Here is a 26975-nt window from a genome sequence, read left to right on the forward strand (position 1 = left end):
TGGAGGATATGGGGTTCGAACCCATGGCCTCTCGCATGCAAAGCGAGCGCTCTACCACTGAGCTAAACCCCCAGTGATGAAAGCTTGCTCGTACATAGTGACACTATAATAGAGGTTATGCAATTACGGTACGTCCTCATCATCGTTCATGATTGAGATAGATTGATTTGTCTGGAGTGGCAAGACGGCATCGCAAGCACTAGTTTGCCACCCTACTTTTGGAGACCATGCTTTGCCTGAGTCCTTTGATCATAAGATGGGGGGGGGGGGGGGGCTATTGCATGACTGGCACTATGGCTAGGTAGATAGCATGGTATGGTATTTATATCTTTCCTTCATCAAATGAACAGGCACTGATGCCTTCTCACCAGACCATTGGCCTGGCTCCTACAAATGGTGAAGAAAGGAATGTACACTGGGTTAAGAGCTGGCCAAGGCTAAGGTTGCAATCTCCGGGCTTAAGAGCACACTGGCGAAAACGCAATCAGCATTTCCAACAGCAGTGTCGTGATCACTCCTCCAACCTGCGGAAGATGTGGTCCGTGATCAACTCTGTCACTAGCCGTTCTCGTCAACATCATCAGCCAACGTGCGACATCACAGAAGTCTCGGATGCCTTCCACAGCATTGTACATGATCCGTCCCGTCCGGCGCAGCTCCAGATTCCCATTGGTCCACAGCCGCAAGGCTCAATGCTGACCTTCCAGTCAACTACCCCAGATGAGGTCAAGCACCTCCTGGAACGGATAAATCCCTGCAAAGCCACAGGCAGTGATGGGATTCCTGGGTGTCTGCTACGTGCTTGCGCTGACCTGTTGGCTCCATCGCTTTCAGTGCTCTTCAGCTCATCGCTGAGGCATGGTGAAGTCCCTCTGGCTTTCAAACATGCTGTAATAAGCCCTCTCTTCAAAGCTGGCGATCCATCGGTAGCTGCAAATTATCGTCCTGTGTCGCTCCTGCCGATCGTATCCAAACTACTCGAGAAGATAGTCCAGAAGCAACTTGTTGCACATCTGGAGCGATCATGTGCCATACCACCGACTCAGTTTGCCTTCCGCCGTGAGCACTCCACAGAGGACGCCCTAGTTGTAGCAACAGATGCCATCTTAAAGGCCCGGGACGACAAGTTGACCACAGGCGTCTGCCTAATCGACATGTCAAAAGCCTTTGACAAGGTCAATCACAGCCAACTGGTCCGGGACCTATTCGATCTCGGCCTGGACAATGCCTCCCTTCGCTGGTTCTGCAGCTACTTAAGCGATCGAACCCAGCAAGTGCGCATTGGCCCCACCTACAGTGTTGCTGCTAAGTGCTCATCTGGTGTACCTCAGGGCTCGGTCCTAGGACCGATCCTGTTTAGCATGTACACCCGTGATGTCCCTGCCATAGCCCATCCTGCTCCATCTCTGCAATTTGCCGATGCCATTGCAGTGCACTGCCACAGAAAATCAGTGCTAGCCACATCACCCTGCCTGTCAGGGGCCGTCACCAACGTCGCTGACTGGCTCAAGCATCGACATCTGCTACTAAATGACAAGAAGAGCCAGGTCCTGTCAATTGTACCACAACGCAATGCGGGTCAGCATGTCGCTGTCCGCTGCAACCAGACAGAGCTTCCCCTGAGCCCAACAGCAAGGTACCTCGGCGTGACCCTTGACGCCGCTGTGAAGTGGGACCCCCATGTTGACGCGATGGCGAAGAAAGTTGTGCAGAAGATTGGAGCATTGTGGCGGTCCCGCAGATGTCTGAGCCTCAGTAGTCGCATCCAGTATGTGAGGTCAGTCATCATGCCTGACCTCCTATATGGGTCTAACGCCTTCTCTTCCTCCCTCAAGGTTTCGCAGCTTGATCGCCTTCAGGTCCTGCAGAACCGAGCGGCGAGAGCGGTATACGGTTTGCCGCCTCACACCTCGGCTCAGCCTCTGCTCGAACGGATGTCCCTGTACAGAGTTCGGGAGTGCTACGCCCAGAAGCGGCTCGTCCTGGTGTGGCGCTGTGTCAATGGGAAAGCCAGCAGTGTCCTCCAGGACCTATTCTCACCATCAGCTGGCAGCACCACTCGGCACCAGGTTTCCAGGGGCCTCACTGTCCCCTCGGCACAGTCAGAAGCCGGCAGATCTCGCCTGGCCTTTCAGGCAGCCTTGGCCTGGAACGCTCTCCCAAGGAGTGTAAGGGAGATCAAGGCTGCCCAGCAATTTAAGCTTGCCTCCATCCCCTACACCTTGCAATGAATGCTCTGTCTGACTTTTCCCGTCCACACACCACGTCATTTACTCTTCTCTGCGTGCTTGTGCGCTTATGAACTCTTTGTGTTCCCTCTGTTGACGCTTCAAAATCGCTCTATTGACACTGCAAAATCGCTCTGTTGACGCTACAAAATTGCTTATCATCTCCCTCCCTCCCTCCCCCCTCTCTCTCTCTCTCTCTCTCTCTCTCTCCCCGTAGCTCTCTCCCTTTTGAAATTCGCTTCCATAGAATTGGGCACCATTGCCCGTTTGGCCTTGCGAAGCAAAATAAAAATCAACAACAACAACAACTGATTGGTCTTGTATCAACTGGCGTCTCCACCGTTTTCATTTTTTGCATACATTGTTAGGTTTTCCTTCAAGCGCCGATATTCTGGAGAGATTGACCAGGTTTTTATCACTGATGATCCAGCACTGACCAAGCTGCAGGTGGCAATTGCTCAGCTGCTTGGAATCGACATCAGTGTAAGTTTACTATTACCATGTCTGTCTTTTGTAGCATCGGCAGGATGGATGACTTCAAGTCTTCCAGAGCGTACCGGCATAGGCTGATGACGCTGCTGGGGAGGGGGGGGGGGGGGCATTATCATTTAGTTGTAGGCTGCATCAGATTGTAGCTGGCTGAGCTGTGACTAATATTTTGAGTCAATCAACACATTGTGCCTCTTGATGAGCATTGACGAAGCCACGCTGCATGGATCTTGGCAGGGTACCTGAACCCAGTTCTGACAATTGCTCAAGCACTTGAGAAAGTATCCCCATTATCTGCTACAGCCTTTTACCCGTTTCGTGTTTTTTGGTGATCTGCAACCAAGCATTTGATTCAAAAGGAAAGACAGTCTTCAGTTGGGCAATTTGTCAGTGATAAATGCAGACTTGGCCAAGGAGCTCACAGCACCACCAGTCCCGACCTGATAGAGAATTATACATCTTCTACACTGTGCCCTGATGATTACATGGATATGAGTCTGATACACAGAGTTGCAACGAGCTAGCCTTGTTACACTGTTCTATACTGCTTACTACTCTATAAACAGGAAACTAAGGACGTCCGAAGGGCCGCATTGAGTCATGACTCATGGTTGCTGATCAATAGTTTAGTTATCCCTGTAACCCTGTGCGTTGTGCTGGAATTTGGTAATTGCCTTCCAGGACCTGAAGAAAGACGACGAGAGATTCACCTCAGAATCCTCTGGTAAGCTCCTAAATGGGGGTAGGACTAGGCTTCCCAGTGCAAAGCATCGGCTTGACCAATATCATGCAGTTGGGTGGTTCACACCTTGCACCAGCCCATCGTATAAATCAACGCCCCCCCCCCCCCCCCCCCCGAATCAGACGGTGTACTGCAGGAAATCATCTTCCCCAACTGGACAGGATGTACCTGGCCGTGTACTTGTAGTATTCGGCAACCGGTCTGTTATGTACCACTCACAGATCAGATAGACTACACGCCTGCTTTATGGGTACAATTGAACTTGTGCACCCATCTGTTTGCTTGTTGACGAGAAATCTTTTTTCAATTTTTTAATGATTAAAATGTTTGATTTGTATGAGTGATTTGGCATGGCTGATGTATACACAACTTCAGTTCATGTCTGTACCTAGGCACGTGCGTGCATATCATATTGTGGAGCCACTGCGCTGGTCGAGAGGTTTTGGTAACTCGCAGCATGATTTAATTTTCCTGCTGCGTGTGTGTGTGTGTGTGTGTGTGTGTGTGTGTGTGTGTGCGTGCGTGCGTGCGTGCCCTTGTATTTTAGATATGCAAGTGGAACAAGAAGACAATCACATCACAATCACCATGACGAAGCCCCCTCAGGCTGACCAATCAAGTGTCTTCTCCCATTCACAGTCCACGGTAGGTTTTGCTTGTGCAAGTACTTCATCTTAGCATGTAATGAATTTAAGGTTCACACCAGAGGCGTGCTATTCGCATTGTTCTAGAAGTCTGTTCAATGTTGATTATGTTTGTGTATCCAAGTGCCCAAATGCTTCACCTGTCCACCTTTTTTCTATTTTTCAGAAACTGGTCCTTGACTCTACCTTGCAAGCTATCTCCTCAGTTTGGACCGAGGATGACTACAAGCTCAACCATGAAACAAGCTCTCCACATCCTGGTAGGGGCTGTGTATCTGAACCTGTGTGGTTGTGCCAGTGCACTTGCATGTGTGTGATGTCGTAACAATATCCATTCTACATGTGTGTGATGTCATGATACTATCCATTCTGCATGTGTGTGATGTCATAACACTATCCATTCTGCATGAGTGTGATGTCATGATACTATCCATTCTGCATGAGTATGATGTCATGATACTGTTCAGTGGTAGCAGTTGCATGGTCGCTGCAATCTCTATCCAGTAGAAGATGTGAGATGCATGGCAATTTGGCGCCAGTACAGCCCTGTTCCGGGCAATCCGGTGTGGTTACCAATTGCAGGACGTGTCCATGCTCAAACTTGTCTCATAGTGTAGTGCTCACTGAAGCAGCAAACACTGATCTGATGTACACTTTCCAGCAAGACCTTATGATTATGTTTGTCCATGTGTATGAGGTTCTGTGTCTGAAATTCACAAAGGGCGCTTATCTAGAAGCACAGTGCAATTACTGAATCATTCAAATTCAAGAGACGGGACATTCTCAGGTTACACATCAGCGGGATCATTTGAAGGATTGTACCTCTGCTGTGTCGTTTTCTATTTTAGTTCCAGCGGTCTTGAAAGTACAGGCTACTCACAATCTGACCTTGTTGGAGACCAAGCGCAGGACAAGGTCCATGCCATCCAAGCCAGCAACCACAACCAGCCACACTCTCAAGGTTGGTAGATGACGTCTGCATGGCTGTACGTGTGTATTGATAATCTCTTCACTCCCACTCCATGGTGCTGCATAGTACCACATTTGGATTGCGTGGCAGCTGCTTGCAGTTCGAATACAGGTTCTGTTATATTTTGAATATAATGTTCTGAGTGTGTGTGAGTGAGTGTGTGTGTGTGTGTGTGTGTGCGTGCGTGCGTGCATGCGTATGTGGGTGAGTGGGGAGGGGAGGGGGGGGGGGGATGATGGCGCCATGATTCATTGGAGCACAATGGTTTTGCATCAGATGCTCTACTAGTATCTCGTGGACGTGATTTCTCTCACAGGATCTCGATGATCTGGAGTCCAGCAGTGTACTATTGCCATCTCTCAAGTCTTGCCTGGCTGTGGCACCACTTACAGAGAGTGAGTACAATGTTCACTTCAGATGGGAGTCAGTCAGTCAGTGTCTGCTGCCTCAGGACAGCCGTGTGTTGCCATGCTGCTATTTTTCAGATCTCTAATCCTGTGATCTGCTCACCTGTTACTTGGCAGTGTGATTTGAATGCCTTGTAGCACATTGACATGACTGCAGATTTTCTCCTAAATAGATGCAACATGCATGCATGGTGAATCCTATCTAATGTATTTGCAGTGGGGCGTGTATCGAAACCTGATGGTGCAGTACATGTTTGTTAAGTATGTCAATGGTCCCGACTCTTGTAGAAAGGTGTGCTTCCACACAGTGGGTGTATTGGCTGCGTGAATTGAGCGTGACCAGCTGGTTTCTGACAAGGATGTGTCCTGTGTGTTGTCTGTGGCGTATCCAGAGTGTGAGGAGTTACTCCAGGATGCCTTGTGGAAGCTGCCTGCCCAGCAACAGCAGGCACTAGTGGAGGGTCTTTCCACGAAGCAGGTAGGTCAACGCCATGAAGGATGCCATGCATACTGCGGCAAACCGTACCCTAGTGGGAACTGGTGTGCCTGAATACTCCATTCACCTATGATTGCCGGTCCTCTCTCTATCTGGTTTGAGATAATTATACTAGTGTAGGAAAGTATAATCTTGCAATGATTTGCCAATGGAGAACATTGGCAAATCTTCAAGTCAGTTATGATTCTCCTTTCAAGTGCTGCTGCTACTGTTATGGGGTTCAACAATCACTTCATTAGTATGCTTCTGGTTTGTCTGCTTACAGGGTGTTTCACCAATGTCAGTCATGTCATACATCACTCGTTCTCCGTCCGCTCACAGTCAGATTGCTGCTGCCCAGTTACTTCTTCCACCTGTCACTCAACTCTTTGCTAATGGATATGATCTGAAGCAACTGTTGGAGAATGCACTGTTTCACTGGGCTGGCCTACCTAATCCTCAACCGGTATGGTCAAGAGTGTGTGTGTGTGTGTGTGTATGTATGTGTGAGAGAGAGAGAAAGGGAATGGTTGTGCATGCGCACATCCATGCATGAGCGTGTGTGTGTGTGTGTGTGTGTGTGGCTGTGTCGTTCGGTTTGAGTATCCATGATGTACTTCATAGTTCATACCAGCATTGTCAACAACTGCCTGTTGAAAAACATGTTTTGCGATGCAGCCTATTACTGTGTTCCTGACTTTGATGCTTCCACATTCTTTATGGCATCAGTCACAGCGAGAGAATGTATGGGAAGATTCAAAACTTTCAACCGTCAGTTATTGACAACTTATTGTTGCGACACTGGAAACAAATTCTCTGATGTACTGGTAGGCGTCTGGAGGTTGGACGCATCCTGTTGTATAATTGTCTTTATTTTTGTTGTGTAGGAACTTGTGACCGGCCTGACAAAGCACTGCATGTCAAGAGTGACTCCGTTTGACGATGCTTCACTTCATCGGCAGTGTGCTGTCACGCTTGGTGCGATCAGCGCTCGTTTGCTGGAGAGTGCAGTCAGTGCTGCCAGTGGCATGGACATACTGACGGAGCTGCACGCACACCTGGACAAACTGCTCTTACCAGGTAACAATATTTCCAGGATACCAACACTTATACCACTGATTTGCATTCAAGTCCACCTCCACACGAAACCAAAAATTTCGAACTCAGAGACAAGAAATGTGCATATACAATGTAGGTGGGACTTTTTCTATGGGTCAGCTCCTGCGGGCATATGTTATTATTATGTACATGTATGTGCATAGGCCTCACATTCTGCGTGAAAGTATGGTGGAGACTTGAAGTTAGCGTTATACCAAGGGTAGAAAGGAGCCTTGGCAGTAGCAAATAGTGGTGCCGGTCCGCAGCTGACCGAATGTGCTTGGACTGCATGGGGAAAGTGCTTCGTTTGCATATCCACCTGTGACAGATCATGTGCATCCTCTTCTGTACTGTGCTTATGTGTAGGCTCTGGAAAAGTTGATAGTGATGACATCACGGCAGCTGTCCATGCCCTAGCCAATGCTGGCTCCGAGAAGAGCTTTGTACACATGACTAAGGCCATTGACTCCCTGCATGAGCATCCAGAACTGCAACGGACAGCAATCCACACTCTAGCTACATTGCCTCATACTAAGGTATGTTCCTGCAGAATGTGCAAATTGGTTGGGAGTAAAGTTGAACTCAGATGGTGAGCCAATTAAATTATTCTTTGACCTTTCCGAACCTGAGCCTTCCAAGTTGGAAGGTTGTTGGTTCGCGCCTTGGAGAAGCGTTGGAGCTAGGTGTCAGGTCGCCGAATGTCTCAGTACTCCTTGTCAGTTTTGTGCCATTTTGTCGCGCTCACTGACTGTATAAGATCTGGTTACGTTGATGGACAGTTAGTCATAACTCGTAACATTTTGATTTGGAGTAGTGTTTCAATGCTATCCTCTTCAATGCAAGGCCACATCCATTGGCACTTTTGATCCCTTGCCCAATTACCAGGCAGGTATAATATTTGATTTCTGCATAGATACATCGGAATTCATTCCTCTGTGGCAAAGGGCTCAGAAGCGAATGCATAAGGAATCAAAGGTGGTGTAATGTCATTTTATCTGGAATATTTGAAACCTCTTCTTCCAGGTGGGTGACACACTGTCGCAGATTGCATCGTCAGAGCGCTATCATCGGCATGTCCGCTCTGTGGCAGAGAGCTATTTGCAGAGGTGGGTAGCCCGGGAGTCGTTCAGTACTCAATTGCTGCTGCATTTTGAGATACTGCTGCCTCGAACCTTTTAAATTACTTCATGTTCAGCAGTATCTCCACTGGCACATCCACTACTAGTAATAGATGATATGCCAAATAACATGCAACTAGACTTGGGAGGGCATTGCAGAGTAGTTGCATACAAAGTTCAAAGTTGTATGGGTGCCTGTGACTTGTCTTCCTGCAGTGGTCCATGCCTACCGGGCATTGTAGTATAATGTGTATGCAACTTGTGTGCAATGCCCTCTCAAGTCTAGTTGCACGTTATTTGGCATATCATCTATTGAATCATTGCAATGCCATGTGGTATCTTTGTATTGCAGAGCATGGCGGGGTACCAAAGCCAGTGCTTGCGTTTTTAGTTTCTCGTTGTCACACTGGCATGAATATACATGTATGTGTGTGTGTGTGTATTCTTCGATACAGAGATGGGAAGCGAAGTAAGCGACAGGTGATGGCAGGCTCATCCTCACCGGCTGTGAGAACATATCGGTCTGCCAGTCCATCCGTCAACTGGCACAATGAAGTGGGTAGCAAGGATATTGGTGCATCATTCGGCTCCTCCACCACCAGTAACATCAGCCAGGAAGTGGGTACGTATCTCTGTATTGACAAAAGACAATCGGATTAGGTGCTCATTGATTGAAGACTCTTTGCTGTGAGCCCTTCTATGACCTTTAGGTATTTGATGGTTGAGTCATGATCAAATCTGACCTCTTCAAGTCAAGCAGCAATCTCACATGTCATTGATATTCTCACACAGACGGACATTTCCCATTGTATCAAGTTACTTACCCAGGTTAAGCCCGTGTATTGCCATTCTTGGTTTGTATCCTGCTCCAGACTATTACGGAAGCAAGGTCAACATTGATATTCAGGGTAGGAGCTGGGTTCAAGGTCAGCTTGGCTACATTGGAAAGCGCAGTGATCTGCTGGAGGTCAGAGCTAGTGCCACCGGATCGCTCACCTACGACAGAGATATCATGAAGGTATGTAGCCCGCATGCGTAGCACACTGCAGCTTACCAGCTGTTTCTGCCTAATGAAGTGAGGGGTAACAGATGATCTGAATATTTGTGTGTTGGATGCCCTCCACGCGCACCATGGTGCTTCAGATCCACACAGGCATCTCATAGTGTAAAGCTTGAGCACTCCAGCAAGGTTCGTTTCTCTGTGATGCGCTGATGAATCTCCACAAAGGACGAAACGTTTCTATCCGTAGCTTGAAGACTACGACACATAATATTCTGAACGCAATCAGTAAGTGATAGGACGGTAAGCGGTTTGGGTTTTTTTATCCGTAGAAGATCAAAGGCAGTTTCCGAATTGAAGTTGTTTTGCTGCTGGCAGGGCAAATTAAGTCAGGCAAGGGGTGCTGTTGTGAAGATTTCAAGGTCGTTGTAGTCGAATATAACCGGTTTACTACTTTGGCTGCAGTTGGTATTGGCTGCTTATTAGTTATTCTATTTGGTTTCCCTCTTCCATTATCAGGACTACCAGTATGGGCGAGTTCAGCAGAAGGCCACCATGTTTGATGCGGTCTACTCTGTTCTGGCTGTGAACATTTCCTCATCTCTACAATCAATGGTGTCGTCGGTAACAGCCGCCGGAAAAGCATCATCACTGGCTAGTGTGTTCAGTGCCTCGGCTAATGTCCTCAGCTCCATGTCCAAGACCAGAGCGGATCTACAGAAGGATTTCTTGGTGCTCGCTAGCAACATCACCCGCTATGCCGGCAACGCCTCTATGCCCATATCGGGTGTAGTGCAACATGTACAAGTGCTGCACAACACGTGGGAGGCAGTCTCACTCGCGTTTAATACGCTATATGAGGTACTAAAGGCTAACTGCAGCATGGTGGGGGGGGGGGGGCACAAGCTCTAAGGAATATAGGCTAATGTCTTCGCCGATCTAGGTATTAGTAGATAAAGATTTGGGAGATGAGCTAATTACTATAGTATGAGGAAGAGAGAACAATTGGGTGCAGGTTTACCTGGAAGGGACATGCAAATCAGTACTAACTTGTCTTCATGTCCGTCAAATGACTGAATGAATATACCAGTATATGGGGTGCTCCAACATGACTGTATTGTATTTATGATGCCGGGGTACAATATTATACTGATGTTTCACTGCATCACGAATGGTTGACTGGCTGATATCACAGCTGGTTAGCTTGGTCGGGGAACCAGCAGTTTGGGCCCGCATCCTAATGATTACTTGATGGCGATCGGAAATGGACGACGTGAAGTGCTCAACGAGTACAAGCAGACAGTATTTAGGAATGCATGAGTCATTTCATCTTAGGTGGCCGCATTCCAGCTTGTCATTTTGCACACACAAGTGTTATATTTTTAGTTTTTTTTTTGCAATGTCACGGATGCTCTTTTTGTACAATCCGATCAGGGAACTATCACACAGCAATCTGTTGACTTGCCATTCATAGCAGCTGAATGGGCTAGTAGTGTGGATGGTATGCTCAGCAGTCTGGCACATCTCTATCAAAGCCCAGAGCAGAGTGTTGACTCACTGAGTTACTTCAACACCAGGTAAGGCACACTATCAACTCCTATGCCTGCCTAGCAGATTACCATTTGCTGTCACTGGGGCGTTCAGATGTGTATGTGTGTGTGTGTGTGGGGGGGGGGGGGGGGGTGATGTGTGGGTGCATATGGACGTGTTATTGTTCACATTCATTCTTGATCACTAGCTGGTTGCACCCTTCTGTCAACGCTACATGGTGGAATCATGATTCGTTTTGTGTACATGTACATTGTGTTTGCTTTGGAACCAGCAACCTGGTAGAAATATGTGTAGTAGCCTTGCTGAGCAGGGTCCACTGTGTGTGTGTGTGTGTGTTGTTGACATGCAGGCTGAGGGCACATATCAAGGACACTGAGCTACTTGTGAGGGTCTTCCAGAGAATGTGTCGGCAAACAGCAGCAGGTAAAGGATATTGTGCCTTCTACACACACTACAGAACTTTGCTCATCATGATCTCAGTACACTACAGCCTTGACCAGGGATGGCGTCCATTACGATGATCTTCCTTCAGGTGTAGGGCAGGGCCTATTGTTCCCGTCATGTTGCCATCTGGTATTCCAGCACCAGGTTGCAGAAAATACAAAGCCTTCGTTGATGTGGGTTGTCCGGTCTCTCACACAATCGACCATGCTGGCACTAATGCACACAAACTCTACTAAACACTCGCCTGAATCCGAACACACAAGTTCCAAAGTGTCCCCGGATAGTTCCGGTGTCCCAAGGCTTGCTAAGTCTTCTGTGGTTATAGTTGTAATCATTCCCAAGTACTTGTATTCTGTTCCTTACCTGGTTGTGCTGTTCTGTGGTTAACAGCAAACTGCAGTCTATTCCTGTCCGCTGAAGCATCTCAGTGTACCAACCTGACCTACTGGATGGAGGCAATGAATACTAGCCTGTACCAGGCAACGGATGACAAATGGGTAAGTATAGACATTGTGTGTGTGTGTGTGTGTGTGTGTGTGTGTGTGTGTGTGTGTGTGTGTGTGTGTGTGTGTGTGTGTGTGTGTGTGTGTGTGTGTGTGTGTGTGTGTGTGTGTGTGTGTGTGTGTGTGTGTGTGTGTGTGTGTGTGTGTGTGTGTGTGTGTGTGTGTGTGTGTGTGTGTGTGTGTGTGTGTGTGTGTGTGTGTGTGTGTGTGTGTGTGTGTGTGTGTGTGTGTGTGTGTGTGTGTGTGTGTGTGTGTGTGTGTGTGTGTGTGTGTGTGTGTGTGTGTGTGTGTGTGTGTGTGTGTGTGTGTGTGTGTGTGTGTGTGTGTGTGTGTGTGTGTGTGTGTGTGTGTGTGTGTGTGTGTGTGTGTGTGTGTGTGTGTGTGTGTGTGTGTGTGTGTGTGTGTGTGTGTGTGTGTGTGTGTGTGTGTGTGTGTGTGTGTGTGTGTGTGTGTGTGTGTGTGTGTGTGTGTGTGTGTGTGTGTGTGTGTGTGTGTGTGTGTGTGTGTGTGTGTGTGTGTGTGTGTGTGTGTGTGTGTGTGTGTGTGTGTGTGTGTGTGTGTGTGTGTGTGTGTGTGTGTGTGTGTGTGTGTGTGTGTGTGTGTGTGTGTGTGTGTGTGTGTGTGTGTGTGTGTGTGTGTGTGTGTGTGACTCCTGTACGGAGCAGAGACGTGGACGCCGAAGGCACCGGACCTGCGCTCTCTCAACACCTTTCATCACCAGTGTGTTCGCATCGTCGTTGGCGTATCCAGGCGGGACCAGTGGGACAACCGCGTCACCTCGGTTACCATGGCCCGAACCCTCGGCATTGACTGTGACGTCGCGGACATCATCCGGGAATATCGACTGCGTTGGCTTGGCCATGTTGGCCGGATGAACGACGACCGCATGCCGAAGCGAGTTTTGTTTGGGGAGCTCCCTGCAACACGCCCTCGCCATGGTCCACGCAAGCGGTGGCGTGACGTCATCGTGGATGATCTCCGCTCCATCAGCCCCCCTGTGCCTTCTGACTGCTGGTTTGATGCTGCCCAGGATCGCTCTGTCTGGAGGCAGATCGCTCATCGTCGTCCTCCCGCCCGTGCTCCTCCTGATCCTGACTCTGGCTTCCGCTGCGCATGTGGAAAGGTCTGCCGTTGTCCCGGGGACCTCAAGCGCCACGCTCCGTACTGCAAAGCTAGCGGATAGTCCCTTCGCTATCATTGCCATCGGCAATGGGCACGTTCAAGGTTCAAGGTGTGTGTGTGTGTGTGTGTGTGTGTGTGTGCATTTGTGCTTTTGTGTGAAGACTTGTTTCTAGTTCTGCTCTTGCAGTCATCCAGTTCAGAAGCAGGCGCGTAGCCCACATGGGGCACGGGGGGGGGGGGGGGGGGGGGGGGAGGCACGTGCAACCCCCTAAAAATTTCGACCTAGGTTCAGCATACTGTAAATATACAAATTTTCGGCAGCTATTTAATTTCGGCTATATTCGGCACCGACCCAAAACGCCTAAATTAAAACGCCGATGTAATTTTTCACAGCATCTGTCGCACTATACCATGCCCTCCACCCCACGCCGAAAATAAATCGCCGCCGAAATGTCAAAAATCATGAAGTGCCGAAAGTTTGTATATTTACAGTACACGTAATGACCATGAATGACATGCACCTGCCATCCTACACATACTTGTATGCAGCCTTGCACCCCCCTATAAAAGGGGGACCAGCTACGCCCCTGAGAAGGATGCGTGTTTGGCAAAGTGGCTAGAGCATTGGCCTTGCAAACATGAGGTTGTGGGTTTGATTCCGAGTTTGAAGATTATTTCCACACCCAGGATACCCATCCAGGAGTGTGGCTACCTGACTTTGGTTGGGGAAGCGAAGGCAATGAGGGAGACTAGATGAGCACCACCCTCACTATGGCGAGCTCATTGAAGCAGGGGTCTCTAACAGATCCTGCCCGTATAGTCAGAACTGACAGTAGGCTGCCTAGTCATTCAGTCTCATCCACAATCTCATGAACCTTTCATGCCTCTGTGACCTTGTTAGAAAGTCTGTAATACCGGTAGGATCTATGACTGTTATCTGCACTCTGTTTACTGTGTGCTTCTATTACAGAAACTGGCTCTGAACGTTACGCTGATGGAGCTGCAGGGCAAGCTTGTGCCATGGCTGAACCGAGCTATCACCGAAGTATCCAGCGTACAGTCCTGGCTTACGGTACTCCTCACAGCCGTTGCCACCATGCAGGCGGAGAGTTTGAAAGTCAACCAGGCGTGAGTTCCACACCACCGCACCAGTTCCACACCAGTGGACATCTGCTTGTATCTCTGGATGTGCACGCTTTTCTGGTGCAATAATGTAGATACGTTTTCTAGAAGTGTAACCTGTCCGGGGAGATGGCAGACAGCAGTTGTGACAGTTCAACATCACAGTCCGGTAGGGGTGTGCAGTATTTACATGTAGTCAATCTGGGAACGCTTATGGACTTGTCAGTGCAGCACACACAGTCCATCTGGAGCTCATGATATAAAATTCGATACTTGTGCTGGTTAGCACAGTCAGTATCCATTCCATTTTCGGCCAGGTGCTGCATATTTTGGCTGGGTTTGCTATTTGTATATATGCCACCACTTTGGTGATCCAAACCCATTCAGTTCTAGCCTGATTGGAATCAAATTTAGACCCAAATTCGGCCTTAATCCAGTTTTACGAGTAAGTCTGGAGTTGAAATTTTATACTGTGGGTTTGTTCTGCAGAATTGAACAAGCTGAGAGCGAAGTGGTGCGTGTCTCAGGACTGACCTTCCACCACGCCTTCCCCAACCGTTTGAAGCGCTGTGATGCAGTATGCCAATGCTCACAGTATCCGTTCACAGCTGCGGGTACTCTGGCGTCCGGGTTGCCCCTGGCAGCCACTGCAGGCACAGCGGTAAGCAGACTTCTTCTGTTGATGGGCACATGGTTATGAATCACAACATCGGACAAATCACACGACTGCAGCTTGGATGCACTGTTGATACACTAGTGGTGATAAACTTGTGCCTTATGTAATACAGGGACTCTGCAAATCACATACCGAGTTAGTAGCCAAAGCCCAACACCCCCGCCCCGTAGGCTACAGGACACACTACAATCAACATTTACTCATTTAGATGTAAGGCACGCTTGTGCATTTACCGGGAATGACAATAGGGTACAAGATGGAAGACTTACTGTAAGGTCTAGTATGTAATACAGAACCAAGGAAATCCTACAGTGACCAGTTCAGGAGACAGAAAGTTCCTGCAAGTTCCTTCATGTACATGGGGGCAAACAATGGATGTAGCTTTGGCTGTTCTCAGAAATCTCTCAGATCTCATCCGTGAAGCCGGAAGACAGTGGTGTATGTGTGGAGAGTGAGATGACTATGCTGTTCCAATAGCTGACTGCTGCTACTGACCATGTTCTTGAACTGGATTCTTTAATCAAAGTGGCTCTGTCTGTCAATGTGGCTCTGTATGTTTGTATGTTCGACTGTATCTATGTAGGTGGTGGCACCATTGACAGGTATTGTGAGGCCAGGTGCGACAAACAGCAGTCTTGTACTTCAACCAACGGGTCTGACGGCCTCCTTCATGACTTTGGGCCTGCACAACATTCTGCCACTTCCTGAACTAGCCAGCAAGAGCATGCTGGTGCGGGCTGGTACACGGATTGGAACTGTTCTCGCACAATATCAGTGTGAAAGTGGATCCAGCGATTTTCTACACGTGACTGCCTCTGCAGTGAGTGGTAGCGTTGACCCTAATCCATTCATTTCAGACTCATCGCAGGGTGTAACATTTAAGGAGGACTGGACAAATAGTGGTACCTATTCCATATTTATTCGCAACAAGATTCGCCAGCATACCTCTCTGACGGAAAGTGTCAAGTTCAACTCGGTGAAAGCCGTGCGCACTGGTGCAACAATCTCAGTACCATCGCTGGCGACTGGATCCTCTACGCCACCCATTCTGACAGTTTCACAGTCTTCGCTGAGCTCTGGCCTACCGGACTACCACTTCCCACAGATCATCAGCAATGTGTCCACACTTGGCCATACTCTATGGCCGGCAATGAGTACTGATTTGGCTGATGTGATATCTAGTCCGCGACCTCCTCCAACACTACCCTCGACTGTTACCCAGGCCAGTTCAACCACAGTGGGGAAGCTACAGCAGCGACTCCAGCAGGCTTCTCTTAGCAGCTCAGCCAGCACATTAACCAGTGCTGTTGATGCTCTGGCCGTTCAGCGAAGTCAGCTGACCTGCCAGTATCTACCAACAGCTTCAATGAGCCATCTTCGCCAGACTCTGCAACTCCTGGGATTGTCATCGTCTGGAACACGACAAGATCTTGTAGCTCGTCTGCAGGGCGCAAGCAATACTGGTATGAATATGCCAATGATAATGACTGCAACGTGTGCTCGATGATATGGATATGTCGTCTCATCCCAAAGTAGATATGCTTGGTTAGATAGAAAGAGGCTATGTTGCAACTCACATGTTCTGCGTAATCATCAGGCATGCAGAACGTGAAACTCAGAGTCGCAACATAGCCTGTTTCTTTCTCTCAACTAACTGTGCAGAAAGGTCTGCCTTCACAGGCACTGAGCACTTTTCAGGCAGTGAAGCATGTTACTTGTCGATTATTCTTGTCTAGATCGGAAAGGAAGATTGCTACCCATGACGTTACCCTCTAACTGTTAGAGCCCATTCAACAGCCTAATTGTTGGTGGTTTTCTTGGAGGAGGGAGGGGAGGAGGGAGGGGGGGGGGGGGCTCCACTCCAAGGGGTTAATACGTGGACTCGTACAATGCATATCGTGATAATGATTGTAGTGTTTAGTACTGTTTACTTATTAGAATGCATGTATGGATAATAATGTACATGCGTGTATGGGTATGTACCTCCTGTTCCTTTTGTTGATGCACAGAATGTACAGCTCTACAATCTGCCATACCGTCCGGAGCTAAGTCTGTGTATCAGTTCAATGGTGATTGCAGCAGTGGAACGGCGTGTGTGGACATTGAGTCGGGTTTTGAATCACTGATACTGCCATTGAAATTCCAGCACAGCCAGACATCAGCCACCGTCAGTAGTGTAGTGGTATCACTGGGTGATTGGACCGAGACCATCACCTTCAACTCCGCCACCGGTATGATCATAGTATCTAACATTACATTTCTCCTTGCTGATACAGTCATTGCCTATATCCATGTAATGTTAGTCATCCTGTGTGTGTGTGTGTGCGTGTGCGTGTGCGTGCATGCGTGCGTGCGTGTGTGTGTGTTGGGGGGGGGGGGTGTAGGTGTGTGTGTGTGTGTGTGTGTGTGTGTGTGTGTGTGTGTGTGTGTGTGCGTGTGCGTGTGCGTGTGTGCGTGTATGTGTGTGTTTGAGACATAAAATTTCTTCGACAGTGTTGCATGTCATCTGCATATCATGGCATAGCCCTCTACCGGTGTTCACTGACTTCAACAGCATGACTTTTGCAGAGAGCTGGAAATTAAATCGAGGGCGGAGGGAGGTTGTTGCTCGTTCCAGGTTTTGCCGCTGCTACATACTGTTCTGAAGTTTGATGCATCCATTGAAAATCTGCGTTGTGCCATGTGTTTGGTGTATCATCCTCAGGATACGACAATCGGTTCTTTACCCAGCTTCTGATTAACGACAAGGAGGTACATGTGGGCGTTACAGTGCTAGCTCCAGTAGCACGGCTATCGCTGCGGATTGACCTATGTAATCTTGGCGGTCTGCCATGCCAGACATACCGCAGCATACTGGCCACAGCACAAGTACCCGCCTCTAGCACACCAGGTATGTGTGAAGGGTTTAAACTTTAATGCACTCACCCTACACACTTGCACACCAGGTACCGTATTTTACCGGTTATAAGTCGACCCCGGTTATAGGTCGACCCCCCGTATCCAGAGGTCAGAGATTATGTTTTTAAAGTGTTTGCCCACCGAAGCACTGCTAACCGCTCCCTGCTACTAACACATGAACAAATCACATAAACACTCCTCATTGGATTCTGAAACATCCCAATCCTTGAAAAAGGCAAATAAACTTGGCAAAAATGCATACACATGGTGCACTCGTGTATTCAGTGCAGGTCATTTTTGGAAGATACCGATAATTCCCGGTTATAAGTCGAATCCCGGTTGTAAGTCGACCCCCACCTTTTCTCCTGCTATTTTCATCATAAAAGGTCGACTTATAGCCGGAAAAATACGGTATGTGTGAATGGTTTTTAAAGCACTCACCCTACACACTTGTTTGTTGCACAAACCACCCCCTCCCCTCAAACATACACAAACATATTGACATGGCTCACTCGGCATCAGTCGGGTGCTATACAAGGGAAACATTTTTGAGCATTGGTCTTTGCGCTGAACTAGTTGTGCCTGTGAAATCTGGGGCTGGCTCGGGATCCGAATTTGTGCTATTGGTGGACATGTGTGTTTGGCAGTGAATCATGGATGTGGTATCAACGAGATTTTGGTGTGTGTGTGTGTGTGTGTGTGTGTGTGTGTGTGTGTGTGTGTGTGTGTGTGTGTGTGTGCGTGTCACGTGCATGTGTGTGTGTGTGTGTGTGTGTGTGTGTGTGTGTGTGTGTGTGTGTGTGTATGTATGTGTGTGTGTGTGTGTGTGTGTGTGTGTGTATGTATGTGTGTTTGTATGTGGTCATTCCTGATTCTAGTGGCTGTCAACTCCAGTGCACTGCTACTGTGGTCTGTAGCTAGGCTGCAATCAGAACTTGATTTCTATCAGCTGTCAAGCACTTCTCTCAATGACATATTCACTGACTTCCAGCAAGCCGTCATTGGCAAGGTGGGCCTCCATGTCGCTCTCTGCAGTGGTTTCGAGACGGCTGTACTATATTTTATCCATCAAATTAAGAAATGGATCTTGGTTGGACATTTTCAGTTTGCCTCAGAAGTAGATGTAGAATTCAAGTGCATCGGTGTTTTCAACTGGGTTGGTTGATTAATTGATTAACAAAGAATGATGTCAAAATCCGGCTTGTCGAAGGCAAATGTCCTCATGATGTGTATTTTTACTCCCTATGGCAATCTCTGTCTGTGTGTGCGTCTGTGCGTGTGGTTGTGCTTATCGTGTGTGTTTGTATGTCACCTAGGCCTCGATTGGACGGTCTAGTCTCCTTCCAGCGATCACGGATGAGTTTGTTATTCCCAAGAGGATATCCGTGTCAGCATCGGGCACTTTCACTTCGGGTCTAGTGAATTTCTTCGAGGAGAGGGTCTCGCTGAGAGTTGGTGCATTGCCACTGACGTTTGGTAAGGACATATGGGTATCAGTGTTAGTCAACTTGTGCACCAGGTCACATGGAGCACACTGTAGACAGACTCCCCTCAACACAAAGCACAATGTATTGATTGCACCTTTAGCTCTCCTATCACATTAATTTTTAATTATAGTATCTGCATTCATTGTCACTCAGTCACGTCTTTCTTAAATGCACCGACGGTTTGTTAAAGTTGTTCTTGTAATGAGTAAGTGAAGTAAAGTTTTGCACATCCATATTTCCACCATGTATTCATTTGTGTTTCTTAGAATAATATGTGTAGAGGGAGAAATAGAAACACACTGCAGGCAGTGAGGACAGATGAGATACAGCTAACGTTCTCAGAGTGTCTCCTGGAGCTACTGATGCAGGAACTGACTGAGCTAACATTGATAGCAAAGAAGCAGATGCTTTGAATCCCAGCTGGTGGGTTTGCTTCAAGATACTTGTGCAGAAGTTGGAAACGAACCGTAGATGCTGTGTGTTGCGTTACTTGTGCGATTCAATGAAATTGGTCCTCTCTCTCTCCTTTCCGCTGTGCAGTGTTTGGTGCATCTGGTCATATTAACATCAGTATAGGCTGGTCCTTGGATGCCTCTAACTACAAGGCAATCGTAAGTTAGAAGTTCACTATCGATGATAACATGGCGTTATATGCACCTTACTTCGAAGTACCTAGGGGATCAGTCTGGACTTATGGCTGCTGTCTGAAGATTCTATTGGTGAGAAATGCAAGTAGCTGTACATGTAAGAGAGGCAGATGGCCATTATATCATGGCAAAAGGCTTGCTGATGTAGCCAGGGAAATTATAGATGTATCTATGCATGCATCTGGTACAAATATGCACCAGTTAGCCCACAAATACTATGGATGAAAAGAAGTTTCAGGTATTATCTAGCCACGTGTCTCTGACACTACTACTGGTTTGAACTGTGCCTGCTGCTGGCAGTTGTTTATCACAGTTTTGGAGTAGGTTGGAAACGCATGCCCACAGTAAGACTAATGGTGTTTTGTGATAATGTATTGCACTCCTGTTCAGCTTGATATCACTCCCACAGTCGTCATGTCAACGTATGGCAGAGTGCGGGCTGGCTCATCGCAGTTTGCCGAGGCGTCGCTAACAGGACAACTGGTAAACGTGCAGTACAAGACGCAAACTGAGAGCAACTTTGGACCACTGCCATTAACATCAAAGTGAGTATTGCATTGGTGCACTGTTGGCTTCCTCTGTGCTAGCATTATCGTAGTGCACAAGCTTGCTCATTAGTGAATGCATGCTGGTAGTTCATAACCCCGTGCACTCCCATTACTTTGTACATGTACCTCATGGGGTATTTTGTACATGTACCTCGCGGGGTATTTTGTACATGTACCTCGCAGGGTATGTACCTCGCGGGGTATTTTGTTGTTGTTCATTGGCTACTCCAGACCAACTATCATTGTCCCTCACCTAATCTGTAGGGTGAATTTTGTCATCTTTATGCCGAATGTGTTTGCCGTCAAGGAGTGAAAGGAAGCTTCCTACTACGTCCTTTGTTTTACTCTTTATGCTCTGGTCATGAAAGGACTGTAAAAATGGTATTTTCTCTTTTCTTTTTCAGAATCTCAATAAATGAAACGCTCTTGGGTAGTCGGGTTGTCCTGGCTACTCGGCTGGTGGAGAACTTGGTGAATGGCGGCGAGAAGGACTTATCCAGGAATGAGCTGTGGGATTATGTCACCGCACCACAGAGTGATTCGCTGCAGCGTGAGCACAGTCGCATCGACTCCACCCCGCCAGTGTTCTATAACGTAGCCGGACCGCCAGTGCCACTATCATCATGCTCTGTGGAGCAGGTAGGAAACATGTTCTTGCTAGATACATATCCTGTGCACTGCACAAGGGTACTGCAGTGCGTATAGGTCCACAGTCGACACAATACACTATTTATGCACATTTGTAACTATGACACTATTTCTTGCAAGTATTGTATTTTTTTGGATTGTATTTTATTATTTTACTTGGGCATTCCCAACAGACCCTAAGGTCTTCTTACAGGGTGCCCAAGATGAATGAAATTGTTAAGTTCCTGGCGAAATGAATTGGGGATATGATTTGTGCGAAGGGATTCGGGAAGCGCATTAAAGCGGTCAGCACCAAGCAATGAAATAGATCTCTATCCAGCTTGAGCTTGCACAATGGGTAAGGAAAGGGAATAATTGACTTGGCCGTGGGTTACTCTATCTGTGTGAGCGCAGTCACGGCGAAGGGAGAACATGTCAGAGAGGAGTGAACTGCAGATATTGTGGATGCAACGGAACACGAAGAATATGGACTTAGTATGATATCTTTTCAAGTCAAGGCTGTCACATGACAGCAGTTCCTATGCAATGTATATTTTGCAAGTATAACTTGCCAATAATGAACCCTGGCGACTGGTGGCTGCGACAAACCTCTGGACACTGGATACTGGACATTGGCCGGAGACACTCCTACCAAGTCCCAAATTCCAGGGCTTACTAGGGTGACATCCTTACCACTGGCGTGTGCATGGTTGTGAAATGCTGCGGTGTTTTCATGTACTGATCTTCTGTCACGGTGTGTGTCTGTATTGTCTTTGTAGCTACCGTATCGCTCCATCCGTCACCCAGCAGTGAGGCTATCAACGTCCGTGAAGGATGAAGACAGTGTAGTTAATGATGCACAGTACTTTGTCGGCACAGCACAGGGTCTGAGCGATGTGTTGCCACGTCAACCGCTCAAGTCCCCGACTGTGGTCATCCCCAGAGTCTTGTCTGGTGGCACGACACTGTATTTAGTGATTGAGGTAGCCAGTGCTGGAAATACATCGACAACAAGTTGTGTGCTAAGCAACTATGAGTCTCAGCTTCCGCAAGGTGGGTCACCACTGCAAAATCGCTCTGTTGACGCTGCAAAATTGCTTATCATCTCCCTCCCTCCCTCCCCCCTCTCTCTCTCTCTCTCTCTCTCTCTCTCTCTCTCTCTCTCTCTCTCTCTCTCTCTCTCCCCGTAGCTCTCTCCCTTTTGAAATTCGCTTCCATAGAATTGGGCACCATTGCCCGTTTGGCCTTGCGAAGTAAAATAAAAATCAACAACATCAACAGTGGGTACATGCACATGTACAAACAGTGCTGCTCAATCTTGCAAAGCAGCATTTCAACATTCCACTTCAATAGTCAGTATACCTGTTTAGTCTCGGTCGTCTCATGTCGGCTGTACTGCTCCCTTTCCTCTGTTACTCACCATGGTATTGGTGCACCACCACACTTCTTATACTTTCTTTCTACGCCATGGCTGGCAAACACCCCCTCCTCATCTGTATTGGCACTGATTCATCTTTAGCCACTGGAAGGTAATAATAATATAATCCAATTGTGTGAGTCAAGTGCTGCCCACTGCTGTGCAGCCCTACACCTTCCAACACTGGGATTTTCACTCGTGCAGGGCGCAAAGCTGACTCACTTGATCGGATTTCATTGAGCAGCATTGTTCTCAGTTGAAACCTACCCACTTCCTTCTCCCTGGCTCTTTTGCTTGATGAAAGAGTACAAGTAGCCACTTTTCCTGAGTGAGACATTTATGATTACTTGATCACTTTGTTTTGTGCACTGCCGTCCTCTTCATCTTGATTTCCGTCTCAGTCCACCATTTTCTTGTTAATCACATATGGGGGCAGGAGGAAGGGGCCGGTAATTTGACTAATTTCTTATTTGAAAAGGGGGAGATCTGAAGACGAAATACTATTAGACTAGTCGTCACCACGATAAATAGAATCAGGGACTTTCCCTATAGGCCAGAGAGGCGTTACCACTAATCTATGATGTAATCAGTATCTCCATGGAGACAATGACTCCCTTTAGTATAAAAATACAAGTAGAAGCTGAGTACAGCCGGAAACGGCATGGTTTCGTTTCTGCCTTTTCTGTACCTTTTTCTCTCTTCTTTTTTTTTACAAGAAACCACTCAGTATCTCAAAAACAGATACTGCATGGTAGAGGTGGCTACAGTCGCAACTGTGCTGGTGAAACTGGAGTATCTCCGCCAACCAAGGTCTCCGTGGCACTTCAGGCACACTCTAGTGCACCAGGGATGAGGAGATATATCTTGCGTCTAGGTATAGCTGTAATGTGGTGTGCTTAACTTCTTTGAAGCTGTCTTTGATATCGGACTTTACTTGTGTGCATCATTTTCTTTTCCAGGTCTTGTCATACCTGCGTACGCGTACTCCAGCCATCCCAATCAGCTGCTTGCCGGCGTAGCCTTCTGGGATCAGTTTGAGCTGTGGCCTGAGCTGTGGAGAGCCATTGGAACAGAGCCTGGTATCCAAGGAAGTAATGTGCTGGCCTGGGAATCCTTCCCATCCATAGGTCTCCACTTTCAACCGACTGGTGTTACAAGCAGCCTGCAATATTTCTCATCACCTCAGGCAAGAAGCAGTGTCAGCGTTTGCATGAAATGTACTACAATTGATATAAGTCCTTCTTTATTATCTCCAGTGTGAAATCCTATGGGATAATATCCATGGATTCATGGTCTGTGGGCAAATATGAATGTAGAAGTGCATTGTGAGCCAATCTTTATGGCCCAGTACTGTAGCTAAAAACACTCCATCTGCTTGTGTGTGTCTGTGGGTACAGCCTGGTCAACTGGACTCGGATCCTAGGGAGGTTGTAAGCGCCGTGAACAGCAGCACACGCTGTGCCAGTATCTGCCACGGACGCTCGGACTTTCAGTGCATAGCCTTCGACTACTCAAGAACTGTGCAGGATTGCAGACTTCACACACTATCACTTGGCTCATCTGTGCAGCTGGTGATCGTAACTGACTACAACTACTATACACGCTTAGGGTTTGGTCATGCTGAGCACCTGTTTACTGGCTTGTCGCTTGTCCACAACCAAACGCTCTATGTCAACGGGATTCTCCGTTCTAAGCTGGGTCATGCCGTCCTTCTGACCTCTAACCCAGTCCTGATCGACCTGACTCCTCCGTTGCCGGGCAACCTCGGCACACCAATCAATGACACGACGGTTGCCGACGGCTGCACAGCATCAAGCCTGCAGCGCTGTATCCAGCCAACCCCAATACAGAATCATCGGTAAGGTGGCATGACATAGCCATGCCCGTAAGCAGAATGTGTAGGTAGCTCGATTCAAGGTGATCGCTCACATCGTAATTAGCTGCGTGTTCTACTGAGTCGACCTATGAAGCAAACAGGTTTGGTCCTAATGTTTAGCAGGAATTATACAAGATAGTGGCCGAATAGAGTTGATTAACACCTCCACTCACACTCAGCTCCAACAACAATAACAACTGCACGCTGTAGCTAAGTGTTGAGTTTTGCAGGTACAGTGTACACACATTGCCAGTGTATCGTTAGGTGTAGGCGTGGGTGATAGTTCATGTGTATGAAAGGGAAAAAATGTGGTTGACAGCATTTTGTGCTCATTCTTTTGTTGGCAGGCTTATCACGGACAGTGTGTCATCAAAGGTCCTGTTCAATGGTCACTCTCCACTGTCAGAGCTTACTTACACCCACATCAACAACTTTGTGTCAGGTAAGCATCAGATCGTAGTGTTGTAACACTTCAACATGCCGTATAATCTACCTGTAAAGAGACTCGAACAAGTTCGGGACAGCTTTGTGGTGGGTCTGATCTCCTCGTATCTGCACCTTGATCCACACAGGGTGGTGGCGTCCCTACGGATGCAGAAAACTCGGCCTCCAGCCAAGTGTAACGCAAACCGTGAAGATTTTTGTGCGTACGGGTATGTTTAGACAACATAATGGTCACTAAGAGTGTAAGTCATGATGTGTTTACATGTCTATCATTGATGGTCACTTCTGTTTTTGTTTGTGTGTATGTATGTGTGTGTGCATGTGTTCATGCGTGTGTTTATGCACACACGTGTCCTCGGGCATGCCTGGCTCACATACTTCACAGCTCATTGGAACGGATTCAGTGATCCTGAGACAGGCATATGGGGGTACACATGGTGCGTGGGAAGTGCCTTGGGACTGTGTGATGTGGTCTCGCGACGTGATCCACACGCCAACATCCTTGCAGCAAGCGAGTGGACCAACACAGCACTGGAGAGTAACTTGCTGTTGGCCGATGGTACATACTATGTCACAGTACAGGCTCTGAATGCTGTTGTGTACGGTGGAGCTCTGGTCACTACGGTACAGCACAGTACAGGTCTGGTAGTCGATACTACACCGCCTGCTGTACACCAGGTCTCTCTGACTAGCTATACAGCCAGTAGTCAGACTTTGGTCTTCTCCGTCAATGCCAGGTAAGTCTGTGATATGATGCAACATCCACTGCAGACTACTGTCTGCTCAACTTTCTCTGAACACCAGTCTTTAGAATTGTCACACTGTTCAGTTAAAATGGTGGTATGAGTATGCCGCACATTGAAATTATGCTAGAACATTTGCCAACGTGTTGTGAAACACTTCTGCTGGTTGTGTGTCTATGTGTCCATGCAGTGATTCTGGCTCACCAATCCAGTCACTCAGTTACGGTCTTGGTCGTAGCACCCGTGATGTGCTAGTCCAGGACTGGCAGTCTCTAGCAGTGCATGCTACCAACACCTACACCGTTACTGTGAAGGTACCTTTCGGTGTGGATATCTGGGTTAGAGTACAAGTACAGAACAGAGGTGAGTCGGTACATGAAACTCTATCGGCTTGCTGCCTTTAGTGAGTCATAAGGTGTCTTCATCTTCAGATATTTTGAGAGCCACAGTGTTCTGCATTTTCAGCAAGGTATCACTTTGGAACTATAGTGGCTATGTGATTATGTTATTATTTCGAGTGTTTTGTGTAGTGTAATATACAGGCGATGGTTCTCCATTCCATACAAACTATATACTATGATGTCATTCTATACAAACCGCATACTATGATATCATTTAGCATAATTTGTATAATATGGAAACGCCTTTTGTAGAAGTACATGTACATTAAAAGCATCAGAAGTCACTGCTCCGCCGGCATAACTAAGTATTGTGCTCTGCCAGTGATCCTGCCAGAGCTCCTATTCTAACACATGTTTACATGCATGTGCTCCCCGGTTGTGTCCTGTGTCCAGCTGGTCTCTCCACGGCCGCAGCTTCTGCTACATCCTTTGTCGTTGACACAAGCCCACCCAGTGTCGGTGTGGTGCGTGACGGCGAACGTAAGGGAACTGACATCATGTACCAGTCGTCAGCGGATATCGTCTGCGCTAACTGGTGAGTGCATGCGCTAACTGGTGAGTGCATGCGCTAACTGGTGAGTGCATGGGAAGCTTGGGTATTTTAAATTGTGCTCTTTCTCCCGGGTTGCCTTTCGGTTGGAAACTTAATGGATATAAAAGAAGGTAGTGGGGATTTAACTTTAACCCTTTGAGGACGAAGGACGAATATATCCGTTTTGGTATAGTTAACTGTCAGGCGGATGGTTTCAATTGCCCTGTGCATGTGGTGACTTGCACATCCTCTCTCAAAGCCAGTACCATTTGAGAAGAGAAATTTGAAACATACTGCGCCATTACAATCAGTAACTTCACCACGCTGCCATTCACTCTCGACTGATCCACTCCACTTGTACATCACCATCGTAGCGAGGACATAGCGAGGACATAGCGAGGACAATTGATATACTGGTATTTCAGGTCCTCTAGACGGCTGCTTCGCTCGAACAGAGCTCATCGGTGAAGACAGTAGAATTATAATGAATGATATGAGGTAGATGTATGATGTTATTGTTGTGTGACGAGGCCCGGGGCTGACCAACCATTGGAGTGGTAAGAATGAATGGTTGGTTGGAGTGCAATGGGCTACATGGTGACCTGACAGTGCTGGGTGAACTCAGGTGTTGTATCAGTGCGAAGAATAGCAATGCAGATACATAGCTGTTTGGAAGGCAGTGCGAGTTCTAGCAGCACGAAAAAATGTGCCGCCTATTGCCACAGCCGTAAAGGGCAAAGCTGGCGCAATTGCACACTTTCTACAG

The 26975-nt window shown here is 47.7% G+C and overlaps 1 protein-coding gene and 1 non-coding gene across 2 annotated transcripts in view; one reads left to right on the plus strand and one right to left on the minus strand.

Moving 5' to 3' along the window:
* Positions 1–72, minus strand: Trnaa-ugc (transfer RNA alanine (anticodon UGC)). Its single transcript has one exon. It is a non-coding gene; the product is annotated as a tRNA-Ala (tRNA).
* Positions 73–11601: 11529 nt separating this feature from the next.
* The window catches only part of LOC135817562 (uncharacterized), a 41616-nt gene continuing 26242 nt past the window's right edge, over positions 11602–26975 (plus strand). Inside the window, exons 1-18 of the mRNA XM_065330774.1 lie at positions 11602–11663; positions 13762–13919; positions 14403–14574; positions 15173–16052; positions 16599–16820; positions 17294–17479; positions 18366–18496; positions 18804–18963; positions 19515–19585; positions 20012–20166; positions 20574–20808; positions 21576–21849; positions 23173–23399; positions 23611–24071; positions 24437–24531; positions 24919–25270; positions 25467–25639; positions 26071–26212. Of these exons, the coding sequence (XP_065186846.1) occupies positions 11616–11663; positions 13762–13919; positions 14403–14574; positions 15173–16052; positions 16599–16820; positions 17294–17479; positions 18366–18496; positions 18804–18963; positions 19515–19585; positions 20012–20166; positions 20574–20808; positions 21576–21849; positions 23173–23399; positions 23611–24071; positions 24437–24531; positions 24919–25270; positions 25467–25639; positions 26071–26212 (4142 nt within the window). The 5' untranslated portion in view covers positions 11602–11615. The remainder of the gene's footprint in view (positions 11664–13761; positions 13920–14402; positions 14575–15172; positions 16053–16598; positions 16821–17293; positions 17480–18365; positions 18497–18803; positions 18964–19514; positions 19586–20011; positions 20167–20573; positions 20809–21575; positions 21850–23172; positions 23400–23610; positions 24072–24436; positions 24532–24918; positions 25271–25466; positions 25640–26070; positions 26213–26975) is intronic.

Source organism: Sycon ciliatum, chromosome 5, assembly GCF_964019385.1.
Source record: "Sycon ciliatum chromosome 5, ocSycCili1.1, whole genome shotgun sequence".
Lineage (NCBI taxonomy): Eukaryota > Metazoa > Porifera > Calcarea > Leucosolenida > Sycettidae > Sycon > Sycon ciliatum.